The 13482-nt window shown below is 35.2% G+C and overlaps 1 protein-coding gene across 1 annotated transcript in view; it reads right to left on the bottom strand.

Moving 5' to 3' along the window:
* LOC145688189 (5'-AMP-activated protein kinase catalytic subunit alpha-2-like) overlaps nt 1–13482 on the bottom strand; it is a 147889-nt gene that overhangs the window by 88017 nt on the left and 46390 nt on the right. The window contains exon 4 of the mRNA XM_081762060.1: nt 5243–5387. Coding sequence (XP_081618186.1) covers nt 5243–5387 — 145 coding nt within the window. The remainder of the gene's footprint in view (nt 1–5242; nt 5388–13482) is intronic.

Below are 13482 nucleotides of genomic sequence, written 5' to 3'. Positions count from 1 at the left end.
CACCTTACCACCTCTAGTTTTCATTATACTTCAAAGAAACAAACAATAACTTACCCATTAAGCACTTCAACATTGAACCCATACCACCTAACACAATCCTAGCTTCCATATATGTTATTTTATTATACATGAATGGTCTCGACGTCATTGAAGAATTCCTTATATACACACCTAGAATTTCCTCACTTTCTATGAACAATTTCACATTTAAAAGCGAGCAACTGCAAATCAAAAACACTATCATGGCCCTCTTATACACCAACCTATTCATGGAGTGTCTAGAAAACAAATCCTCTAATCATTGTCACTCTAGCTTATCACTTGACTTCGATTCGTATACGACTCTCTTCTAATATGGACATGTGGTCAATTACTACCATAACTACTCCTACAGGCCTTCAACAAGTGTCCCATTAAATTCATCTGATCCTTCTCTAACTACACCATCAATTTCCATCACGTGGACGCTACACTTGACAACGGACGTCTAGAGTCTGAGGTATAAAATCAAACCTGATAACAATATGCAGTACCTCTACATAAACATCTCCAATCTTCAACAAATTAAAAACATTCCTTATTTTGTCCTGACCATAAAGAGATCTCTCTTTGCTCCACAACATCAACCCTCAATAATTATCTCAAGATCTCTTGTCAGCACTCTCCAACCAGGGGTACATCCCAACCTTATCAGTAAAAATTCAACCATTAAAAAAAAAGCGAAATTCCTAAAACCATAAAATCTTCTATTCTAATTTCCTCACTCAATACTACGCGAGCACCCACTTCCTACAGAAACCCACGAATCTTGCATATCTATATTGCACCATCACATCTGAAATTGAACAGCCTTAACAAGTCAACAACAAAATCATTTACTGAGTACCCAACAGCCTGTATACCCATATCATGAGAACTGTCCCTTGAAATATTCGCCGACCACCACCTTCACACTTCTTTCGTCTTGCCACTGCAGTCTCTCCTGACACAACCGGAAACGTTCTCCGCAAGCAGCGTATGTCAGAAGTAATCGTACAGAAAGAAAACGAGGACGTAGATCTTCCTCCAGCAATAAACTGTTTAGTATTCGTGAGAAACGGCTAAGTGGCGTATCTTGATTTTTAGAATTTTACAGGAGAGCGATTTGAAATTTCTCGTTGGACTTTACACACTGTTACTCATTTCATGATACGTCATTTTCAGAAAATTCATATCTCCGCTAATATAAGGAATTTTGGTGTGAAATTTTTATGGTTGATAGAGCAGGTTAAGTAACTATAGATGTTGGTTATAATTCAAGTCACGATTTTCCGAGTTACGCCACTTCACCCTTAGCCGACGAAATGAGGAGGGAGCACAATGGCTCTGATTGTATAGGTGTAACCGTCCCGTCAGTTTGAGTTCAGGTGCTCCCTGGTATATTGCGCGGTGACTAGAGGGGCCTTCCACTCTAAGAATCCTGTCTTTCATCACGTACTTACCGATGGACTACTGACAAGTCACAATTTCAAGAACAATTCTGCGAAACGATTAATCGGGCTGTAGCAGCTCTCACTATGCATCCACACTTGAAGCCACTGAATGGCTCAAAAGGTATTCCCTTGCGTCGCACACAATGGATTCGCACACACAACTACATTCGTGGTATACGACTACTTTCACACTAATAGAAATATGTGCTATACATACACAGTTCTGTGGTGCGAATTTTGTTCGAATCGGAAGATGTATATGTGGTGTTTTAAAACACATTTTCTCTTTTCTTCTCTTGCCTTTCTGATGAAGCATTAATGAAGGTCCTTACCAACAGTCTTACAGAAAAAAACATCTTGCAACAGTTTTCTTGTGTGTGTATTTTGTCATAGTGTACTGAACTAATTTCTGAAAAATGGTTCGTTTCCCCTTGTTTCAACTTCACCATTTTCACTCGAATCCGAGAAATTAACACGTCCTGTTCATATTCAAGAACTGAGCTTCAAACTGATATAATTAATTACTTAACAGCACCTGTTTTCATCGTTGAATGTGTTGAGGTGGAACCTACTGCTTATTGAAGTATCCGAAACATTTTGAGATTTTTACCCAAGTCAAATTTCCCAGCTAAGGATGAAACCCGGGATCACGCGCATTGCAAATCTGGTAGTAAGGGAGTACTGAAACGATTCGCAATACTTACACTTAACACTTCTTGAATCGAAATTGTATCTATCAAGTGATCTGATCATTCGAAAACAAGAATAGCATGATAATTTAGGCTATACTGTTAGTTTAGAGCCCATCTATGCTCGAAAAACATAACAATGTGAAAAAATAGGAACAAATTATATTTTACAAAACTTTAGAAAACGAAGTAAACTTATTTTTAATATAAATTTACACTGTTAGTAACTTAAATGTCTTTTTAATAAGAGTGGAGTGAAAGCAAACAATCTTCCGTAATGGGAAAAATTGTATTCATGATCAGATATACTATGTTTACTAATTTGAGGTAGAATACTTAGGGTGAGCTGAAACAACGCAATGAGCCACGAATTGTACTATGTTTAACATTGCAGTGATAGAGTTTGTTGCATTTCTCCACGTAACACTCTTATCTTATGTCTTCACTTTCTTTCTAATATCCCACGATTAGATAAAATCCAAACTCTGTCCACGTTGTGAAACGCAGTGACATATCTAAATTACGACCCAAATCTATTGTTTGTTTACCATACAGCCCAGATGATCAGAATCATGGGTAACCCCTCGTACCAGAGGTGAATGCATTACAGCTATTTTATGAACATATAAATCAACTGATCTGCTACATTTCAATATCATGTGAAATCTGCTCAACATGCTCCAAAAGTCCAAACATTACATTAATTCTACGTTTATCTGAATATAGAAATCCACTCAAGATGACATTCCTCAGTGAGCACTTCCATAGTGAAAATAGAACTTTTAATTAGGTACAACACATTCATACAATATAACTAAAGAAATACCTGGGAGCCCCAATTAGCACTTCAGACTGAGGGCTCGTACTGTAGAGCCATTTAAACTACATTAAAGTTTAAGAAATATTATTATTCTACAGGATGTCAAATAATAATATTAATTAAAAAGTAAACAAACTTTGAAATGTCATGTCCCACAGTGAAACGTTCCTCATAGGTATGTGTTAAAAGCGCCTCGTTGAAAAGATAGTCTCATTTGAGTATTTTGTCCGATGGAAGATTCTAGCTTATCCTAACGTACCTACATGACGCTACTAAGTCAACAACAAAGCACGCGTAGGATAGCCAATTTTTCCTCCTCTAGTTCTATATATATATACACGAAAGACGGACATTATGGAAATGAAGAGAGGAATGAAGAGAGAATTAGGCTTGGGAACAGAACTCAATACTTATAGATACATTATATATTCATTTCCATACTTTAATCAATATTCCTTTTATATAAAGACATATTGACCCCTTACAGTTTCTAAGAGCAAGCTAACTTGACAGAAAACGAGAAATCTGTAAAAATCTACGTCAAAAAAAGGCAAAAAAAAAAAAAATATATATATATATATTGCAAGTGATTTCCAATAGTTTCCTTTCTAATTGCCTGATTTTATTTATCACTGGAATACCAGGGCACTTTGTTCAGTTTTCAGAAAAAAAACTGTTGTAGTTCCTAAGTGAAACACTTTTTTTCTTTTTTTTGGGGGGGGGGAGGGAGGATGCATTTACTAGTACTTTGTTAAATGTAGCAAATCACTTGCCTCTATCTGTTCTTGTACTCCTAATGTAGAAGTCTTCAACTAAACGTTTCCTCTACGTTCATCTCACTTTATAAACAAATTTTAACAATAAAAAGACTAAAAATTCACGACTTGGAATAGCGGCCGTCTATGCACTAACAGATACTATGAAACAAATATTTTCAAAATTTTACAGGGCAAAAATTTACAGTCCATCAATTATGTCCTTGTGAAGTGACTTTACATATTTTCTTCCAGGCTACAGGGAAAATACTGAAAACAACTATAAATAATTCATCGAACGTGATAGTAAACATATAAACTGATGTTTGATTGTTTAATTTTACATCATACGGTTATGTCTTGTAGACTAAAGGAAATGTGCTTCCAATAGGACTAGAAACAGTCAATGCATCACATCGGCTACACAGGAGCCCAAACTTTTTTCTGTATATTATACCTGGTTTAGTAACAAAAAATCAAGAACGATGCAATAAGAGAAAAGATCCAAACCAACTTACTTACAAATCAACTGAACCCAATGAAAAGTATACGAGGAGTGTCAGAAAAGTAATGAGACTTATTTTTATACAAATAGATACTGCGTTACTCATCCAACGCAATACGGCCAAATTGAAGGAAGCCCCTTTCCCCCATGAGACAAAATATGCTTCAACTACTGTGCTCTCGATTCTTCTTAAAGGGTTGATAATCGTTTTCTGTGATACTGTACTTGCTATCTGTTGTAGTCTTTGGAGTACTTTTCGATTCCAAATTTTATCTTCGGAAACATCAGGCACATCGGACGGCAGTACTGGAGAGAATTTCTTTTACAAGAAATTCAGGGCACCCTTTAGCATACTTTGAGAAATTAAGACAAAATTTTAGTAACAATCTTTTAAACGCATTTTTCTCATATTCAAATCTTCTGTCAAAATACTTTATAAAACATCAGAAAAAAAAATCCTCAGTTACCATTCTCAATTCCGAACATCGATCCCTATAAGAATATGCACTGACACGGTCCAGGTTAACGTGCGATCTTCCGTAAATCGACCGCCTGGGCAAGAACTCGTATTCTGAAGTTCCTCAACTTTCTTAACGTTGTGCAACATTTACATTCAGAACATTTACATATAAATTTAAAATTATGATCAAACATAGTTTTAGTTCTTTTGTATGTTTCAGCAACAGTCTACACAAAATTTGATTACGTGTGCAGTTCAATATATCTCTGCTCCATATTTTATGACTAAAGAGCATATGAAATATTGACCAAACGACTGCAAAATTGCAAGTGCTCCTATCACGAAGTAGAAACTTTGCACTACAGTCGAATCGGAACGTAGTTATTGGCTTGAAGTTCTTCGTTTTTATAGGGTCACAGGACCTAGAGATAAAAATTCAGTATCATTACTTTTTGACACTTTATGAACGTCAATCTAGTTATTAATTGCATTCTGAAAATACATCCAACCCAAATTGACAATTTCTTCAAATAAAACATACCAAAATCTGCTATTTTCACATGAAGATTATGATCTAGGAGCAAGTTTTCAGGTTTCAGGTCACGGTGAACTATCATGTGTCTGTGGCAGTAATCTACACCTGAAATGATCTGTTGAAAAAACCTTCTGGCTTCATGTTCCTTCAACTGGAAAAAATACATAATTTGAAAATATTACATGCACTTTACTGCACAACGAAAATAATATTTCAGTTTCTTGAAACGTGAAACCTTTGTATGAATATATTTATAGTAATTATATGAACCAGCAAACTGCCTCAGTTGTTCGCGTTATAACTTTATGCTCATCAAAACTGACTTCTACAGAAAAGTGAAAAATAATGATTAATCGGATGACAGAAAACAAAAACAGATAAAACTACAAGATTTGAGACAAACGAAGTAAAAAACAATAATTTAGAACAATCTCTAGCACTCTCTTTAACCGGGTCAAAAAACTAAGCGCATTCCAAGCTAGGCTCTTAAGTTGCTCAAAAAGTTCTAAAAATATGATAAATGACCAATAAAATGTCGTGTAAAATCACATAAGATTAAATTTCACATTTAAAATGAAATGGAATGAAATCTTAAAGTAATGTTTCAATATGCTCTCTACACTGAAAGAGTCTAATGATAAATGTGAATGAATAACGATAAGCCAATGAGTGGAGAATGATGATGAGAAAACCCACAAGAATGTGGTTTGCCCACCACAAAGTCCACACAATATGATGTCGAACCTGCAGCCTCGTACTCAATGACTTCAGCTAAGCCACTGCAATTCGAAATTCACACTTAAATATTCTCGTAAGTAACCTTAGGGTCAAAATTTCTTCAGGAATTTGCCTGGTAAAAGAGAAGATTTACTGTTGAATTATTTGGAATTGATTCAAAAAACGTTGATATTATATAACAACTTTCTTCACTGTACTCTGATATATATACTAAAAAACTCATCAAGCATTTAAAAAATCGCATATCATAGTAACTAAATTGAAACATGTTATGAAACGTATTTATTTTACATCTAGTCACAAAATTTGAATTTCTCCAATTTTTAATTTAAAAAATAATTAAATAAATAAGATAAGAAATATAAAAACAGCCAAAATAGACGTGTTGACACTATAAACTAATGCTTTATCATTAACTACGCAGAAAACACATCGTATAGTTGATTTATACGATTATATAATTGTATTCTACTCATAATTACATGATGGGACACTAACAAAAGCAACTGCTTCGTTAAGGCTTTTCACTATTCTCCACAACTTTTTCTTGGTTTTCGTAAATAATTCAATTATAAACATAAGACAATTTTGGAAGTAAGATCTTAAATATTTACGAAATACTGTTAAAAGAAATAATATACAAAGTGCTATTCATTTCTGTACTGAAGATGTAAAATGTTATAGTGACGATGCTCTCCTTCAAAATATTTTCTTGCTACATCTATACAGTGATTCTAATGTCGCCATTGGTGAAAGTGGTTTTGAAATGCCTATTGTGCAAAAAGCCGGAATTATCTCGTGTTACCCTGAATAATATCAAATCGTTTCTTTTCGCGGTGGATTTCATTCAATGTACGGAACACGAAAGTCAACGGAGCTAAATTCAGCGAGGGGGGACTGTATTACGGAATATTCTTTTTGACCAAGAAATTGGACATTTTTCCCGAAGTGTGACACAAAGCATTGTCATGGTGTAAAACCCACTGTTCTGGTAAACACTCATCTGGCCATTTACGATTAAAGGAATCTCATAACCGCTGTAATACAGCTATGTAGACTTTCATATTTACAGCTTGACTACGTGGAGAAAATTCGTGATGTACGATCCCGAACACGTCAAAAAATACAATCAGTAGCACCTTCACCTGGTATCGGACTTATCTGGCCTTTTCTGATGTCGACAATCAAAATGACTTACATTGGGACGACATTACTTTGGTTTCGGGTCGTACTCACACACCCATTATTCATCCTCTGTGAGGATACTGACCAGAAATGTCACATTCTTGGTGAATGTTTCTTCCAGTTTCCTGCTGATGGTTACACGAATGTCTTTCTGGACCTGTGTAAGAATCTTCGATACGAATTTCACTGGTATATGCAGTATTCCTGTCTTAGTGTAAGATTGGTGACCTGAGCTTTTGGAAATGGTTAACTCCCTCGTAATTTCAGGAATAGCCGATTGACGATCAAATCTCTCGAGAGTTAATCTAGGCAATTTTCCCTTCATTTCGACTCATGGACGGACGACCAGGATGGAGATACTCTTCCATGGACATTTTTCCAGCTTGGAAACGTGCAGGGCACTGAAAGGTCGTTGCGTGAATCATTGATCTATCACTGAACGTTACTTACAAAATTTCGAATGCCTCTATACCCGTTTATCCCAGATTAAAACAAAGCTTAATACAGATTTGCTATTCCATTTGAACACCACTACACAATCTTACATGGACCACACAAAACACCTCACGCAGTACGTCTCGCTTGGAAGAGCAATAACGCTGTAACGTCATCATGAAACGTTACCACATGTAACTGGGGTGACGATTTAAAGATACAATCAATAAGTTTGAGAAAAATATCTAGGAATTAAATGAACAGCCTTTATATTTTTTACAAGAGCTTTCATCTTGTACAGAAATTTAAGTGCTTAATAATTATTGTCACAGCTTGTGCCTTCGGATTTCAAGCATGTAAGAGATGATCTGGAAACAGCTCTACGTTTTATTATACACAGGAAATACAAATTTATTACACAGCGATTTGTAATTACTAATTGGCTTGCATTTCTAACATCTGACGTTCTTTATTATTTTTGCGTTATTCACGATCTTTTTTTTTTTTTTTAAAAAAAAAAAAAGAATCATGGGAACGTACTGAAGAACCTCAAGTACATACCTGTATTCATTCGTATTTCCGTCCGTCCGTATATTCTACAGACTTTTTTTCTGAAATGTCCCTTAATACTGTACATACTAAAACCATGTATCAAAATAAGAAAATGTTACATGAACATATGTCTGGGTACTTTTATTTTCGTTAGGTGATTCTTAAGGAAAAATCAAGAAGAGAACAACACGTAGAACATTTCTAGGTTCCATTATACAGTATTAAACATCAAAGTTACAGCAATGTTCGAAAATTACTTTCATTTGCATACAAGCACACATGAACATATATAGTGCCATACTATCCCTACCACACTGAAGTGTTCTGTTTATTCCTGGCAGGTTAATTTGCAAAAATTGGTTCCCACACAATTAATGATATATCACTTTTCTTTATATATATATAAAGTGTTTGTCGGTAAAAATCCTACTACCACGTAGGATGTTCCAAGCATGTTCCAAGTTAAGACACGACGTATTAATTTTACGTTTCACGATTGTGGAGGCTCAAAGGGACAATTAGAAACGAAGAATAATGATGAAAATTAAAATAACAAACACTCATGCCTTAGACAGAACTGGAATCGGAGACTGGAAGATCTCACGCTCAACAGCCTATACCGAAGGCTACTTGACTATACCAACCCGTCTATTCAAAGCCGTCTAAAGTACAAGTAACAAAGCCGTCACCTTCCGACTTTCGAGTTAAATCGGAGGATGAACAGCTTAAAAACTATGTTGTGGTTCTTACATAAAGACAAATAAAACAAAATAATGCTGCAAGGAGTTACCTGGATTTCAAAATCAAACCTGGAATTACAAAACACTTGATGTACTCCCCCAAAAGACCTAACTGCGCATTTGCTCAGAAGGAATGTTCTTCTGATAGCAATACCAAACTTACATACAATGTATACAAATTTTTGCCACGCACTTTGAACAGCCGTAGGGCCGCTCAAAATACAATGAAAAAACAACTTTTAGAAGTATTACGGAAAATTATTTTAAATAATGTCCATATTACTAAATACTACAAAGCCACCGTAGCGCAGTGATTAGTAACATTGTGGCTGGTTTTCAAGAGAAATAGAACTTAAAAATATTAACTAGTTTCCCCTCAGACCAATTCAACAAATTATTGTGGTGAGATTAGTTTCCTGGAATGTGCTAACCAAGAAACTTCAGTTAACCTTCTGACTTATACATAATGTACTGTACCACAGAAGCAGCGAAGAAACTGTTCCGACGAAAGTAGTGGTCTTATATTATGAAACAGAAGTATATATTGCACCGAAACTAAATACAACTTCTTTCTGAGCACCTGCTGATGAGCCATGAAGTTTATTCACCAGATACAGGCTTTGTGAAGAAAAAACGATGTGACTCATAAAAAATTTTTTATTCACAAAATGTTATCTTCCCATGATTAAACAAATACTTTCACTATAGGATATGTGCCTTTAACAATTTAACATATCCTTTGTGGAGAGAAAATTTGATAATAATACATAAAAAAAAACAAAAAAAAAAAAAACAAATACCACCTTCCGATAAGACCAGTTACTATTGTTAAAAGCTATGTAACATATAATATGGGCAAACCTAAATAAAGTAAAATTCCATAATCTTTAATTATCAATAAATCTCTTCATTATAAGGGAAATCTAAGTTGGGTTTTCCCGCTTGGTTCAACATAAGATGTCCAAAGAATGTATGCAATGGCCAAATTATGAGGCAATGGTAATATTTAAAGCATTCCACAGACATGCCGTCAAATTTAGGGCGCCGATGTTAGAAACATGGCCAACGTAACAAACCTTACTATATATTCATTTGACGAACACACACACATATATATATATATATATATATAATTAATTAATTAAAAAAAAAAACTAGAAACGAATGTCTAACCAGAATTAAGAAACTGCCTCTCAATAAGACTGCGGAAAGAAAAAATGTAAAAACATCGCTCAGCCAGTTCTGGTTTGTGACTGTCGAGTGTACCTACCAAAATTATCAGAAGGAGAAAAGTTTCTAGAACATGTCAATACTAAAGGCACTAGCACAATAAAATGTTAAACTTAGAAACGCCAATCTTTGCATTTTACGTTGTTTTGCCAACATGATTCTTACCGTGCATGCGATCATAATGCCGGAAGATTGGGAGGCTGTTTACTAGCTTAATTTTCGTCGTTGCGAACATTTGAAGTTAAAATATAAAAACACAAATAATCTCAACTTAATTACTTGTCTCGAAGTACTTACAGCTAGCTACGCTATAAAGACTAAATTACATTATGCAATCCTTTGTGTGGAATCACATGCAACGCAATACATGATCAATCACTTTAAATAAAAAAGAAATATATATTATCTACATGCAATCTCGAATGATATGACAGTTGTTAGCGTGTGCAAGTGTCATGAAAGCCCGTAATCCAACAAATTTATCAGAAACGAAATGGAACACAACGTGCAAAACGAACTAATTTCGTAGTGTATTTTCAACTGGTAGTAAATTGCTATGAAGAAGTTTGAACAATCGTAACGACTATCCAGCGAATTACAAAAGCATCTAATTAAAAAGATGAACTCCTAACCCAGCATTAACTGAAAGAACGTCAATAAACAAATAGTCACAGTTTATTTTAGAAAAGACAATTTGTAATCACAAAAGAAACCTGGTTTTTGAAAACCTCTGAACAAAACCTGTTTCCACCATATAAATGAACGGAAATAGTTTTTTTAACTCGCCCCTCAGCAAAATTACCTGAACATTTGTACCACCAGTAATCTATTCACATGTAAAAATGCTCTCATACACAGTACATAGGTTATCAAACACCTGCAAACCTGCAGGTCTGTAATGTCAAAATTAAAATTGTACATATACTGTATACTGTCTACATAAGACATTGGTTTTGATTGGGACACGAAAATATCAATGTACGAATCTCACCTACGTAGACAGCGGTTTTCTTTTTTAAGTCTTATTATTTAATCAGCTTCTTGTTTGCAGGCTGTTGTAGAAACCACTATAATATATAGACAATGGCCAACGATTTTTCTGTAACATTTTTTTAAGGTTTATTCTAAAACCATTGATACAAATATCAATTTTATATAATGATCAGTATTTAGTATCCATGTCTTTTATTTCAAAAAATGTTTCGAGTCTATTTGGTATACCGTTGACTAGTTTTATACAATTAATTTTGACTTCTGGATTACAGTACCAATTGCTATTACTCGTTCGATTAATTGTTGCTTTGTGGTTATGCAACTTCGACGCACACCTGCCTTAGTTAAACTCATAAATTCTCGCTAGGGTTTAAATCTGGCGAGTTTCGTAGCCAAGGAACTGCGCTAGTTTGTTTTTGCTCCAAAACTGGGAATGCTCTTGGCTTTGTATCAGGGAGAACCATTATGCATTAACACAGTACTTCCATTTGAAAGTCCCTAAGTTGGTTTTGATCGAAGCACTCCTTCGATAGCTTTCAGGCACTGACTTTCCCATTGTACCCACCAAAACATAAAACACTCCAGGACTCAATGTAGACATTATTTCTAAGACCATAATTAGCCGCTGGATACTTGACTGCTTGTTGTACATGATCAGCGTTGAACTCTTCTTCCGATCTTTTTTCTGATATATCGACGTATTGACGCTATTCCTCACGCAGAGAAGATGGATTCATTAGTGAATATCTCATATGAAAGAAAGAAACCATAATTATTAGCCGCTAGTAAATAATGAACTACATTATTTACAGGTAATGTACATAGAAGTTTTCGAGTCTTGCATAGGCGTTTGTCAAGAATCACCATCCGGCGTCAAATTTACGTGTACCCTAAATCATATAACATTTAGACAATGTTGTTAAGAATTGTCAATTGTGTTTTATAGTAAACATGTTTAGATACATAAAAAATATATATACATTATTACTTCTATTACTATACTTAGGTCCAATTTCGTAGTCCTTTAGCACACTTAAGCCGGCTTTATCCCACTGCGTGTCTTATCTTCTCCCTGCAGGGTCGACAAGCTCAAAATTCTCACGAACATAGAGTTATACGTACTATTCTTTGAAATATTTTAACTCCAAATTCACAATTTGTTGTAAAGTATATCTGTTGATTTTCTGTTCTTCAAGTCTGGATTTATTTGAATTTCATTTTTCTTATTTAAGCTTTCTTAGTTCCTTGGACTGAAGATTTTCTACAACCCCATTTATCGGTGCAGTTTTAATAGTAAACTTTGTCGACATCATTTTGTTGCCTCATCTCGCTTCCACATTTCTGTTAAATATTAAGTTTTTTGGTCATATCCTCCTCTGAGTTACTACTTGTCTTCGGAAGGACACAAGTTTGTGTTATTTTTGTGGAAGACAAAGCAAGTTGGTTTACACTTACTTAGCCTTAGGGTAAAGACATGCCGAAGATACCTCGCGATCGAGGTCGAGGTTTAAGTCGCGGTCGCTACCTCGATGTCTAGGTCTAGAAGGATGAAGGGTGCACATAGCGAAGAAGTCGCATCCTCGCTGTAAGTTCTCAGTTTAAGGAGAAACATTACTGTGACACGTGTGTAAATATTCCGTCAGTACATAAAAATCACCGCGAAACCACATTTTGAAATTGAAAGGACCAAACCGTTTATAAATAGGGATGGACGCGACACGAGACATGCGAAATGCCAAACTCTCGTCTCATGTTTCGCACAAATATTTGAGTTTCATCTCTTGTCCATCTCTATCAATAAATCAGACTTTTACCTTTTTTAAAAATTTCTGTGAAGAAATGCTCTCTTTCGGCACTCAGGCGAGAAATTATTTCCCAGTATAATAATAAAACAGGTAGGTCTTCAGGTTTTGAGATGGAGGGATATTTTCACCAAATGACGTTTCATCAATGCAATTCCATTGTTCGACGTTGCCTCCCTATGGATAAGTGCCTGTCTTTACAGGTATTGTTTTACCTTATGTGAGTAATGAATTTAGAAGAAATTCTTTTTTATTAATCTCGGAATTGGGGAGGGGGTCGTGAAGTTTTTAAGCATAGATATGATTAACACTAGCTTCTTTTTTCTTTAGAAATACCGGGATTTAGGGACTTCAGCCCGAAAGTACCCTCCCTGTAACCACCACTTCCTTATATAATAATAAGCTACAGTATAATCTAATATAAATAAAATAGTTTGTTTGTGTGTTTGTCTCTGTCTGTGCGGCCTGGGGACCAGGCGAGTGGACCGAGAGTTACCAAATTTTGGTCAGGGGTACCTTGGCCCAGGCCCCAGATCAAGACGAAGCGTTTTTATTAAATTTCGAACTAGGG

This window comes from Thermobia domestica, chromosome 6 (genome assembly GCF_964235325.1).
Source record: "Thermobia domestica chromosome 6, izTheDome1.hap1.1, whole genome shotgun sequence".
Lineage (NCBI taxonomy): Eukaryota > Metazoa > Arthropoda > Insecta > Zygentoma > Lepismatidae > Thermobia > Thermobia domestica.
This window is presented reverse-complemented; position numbering and strand designations above follow the sequence as displayed.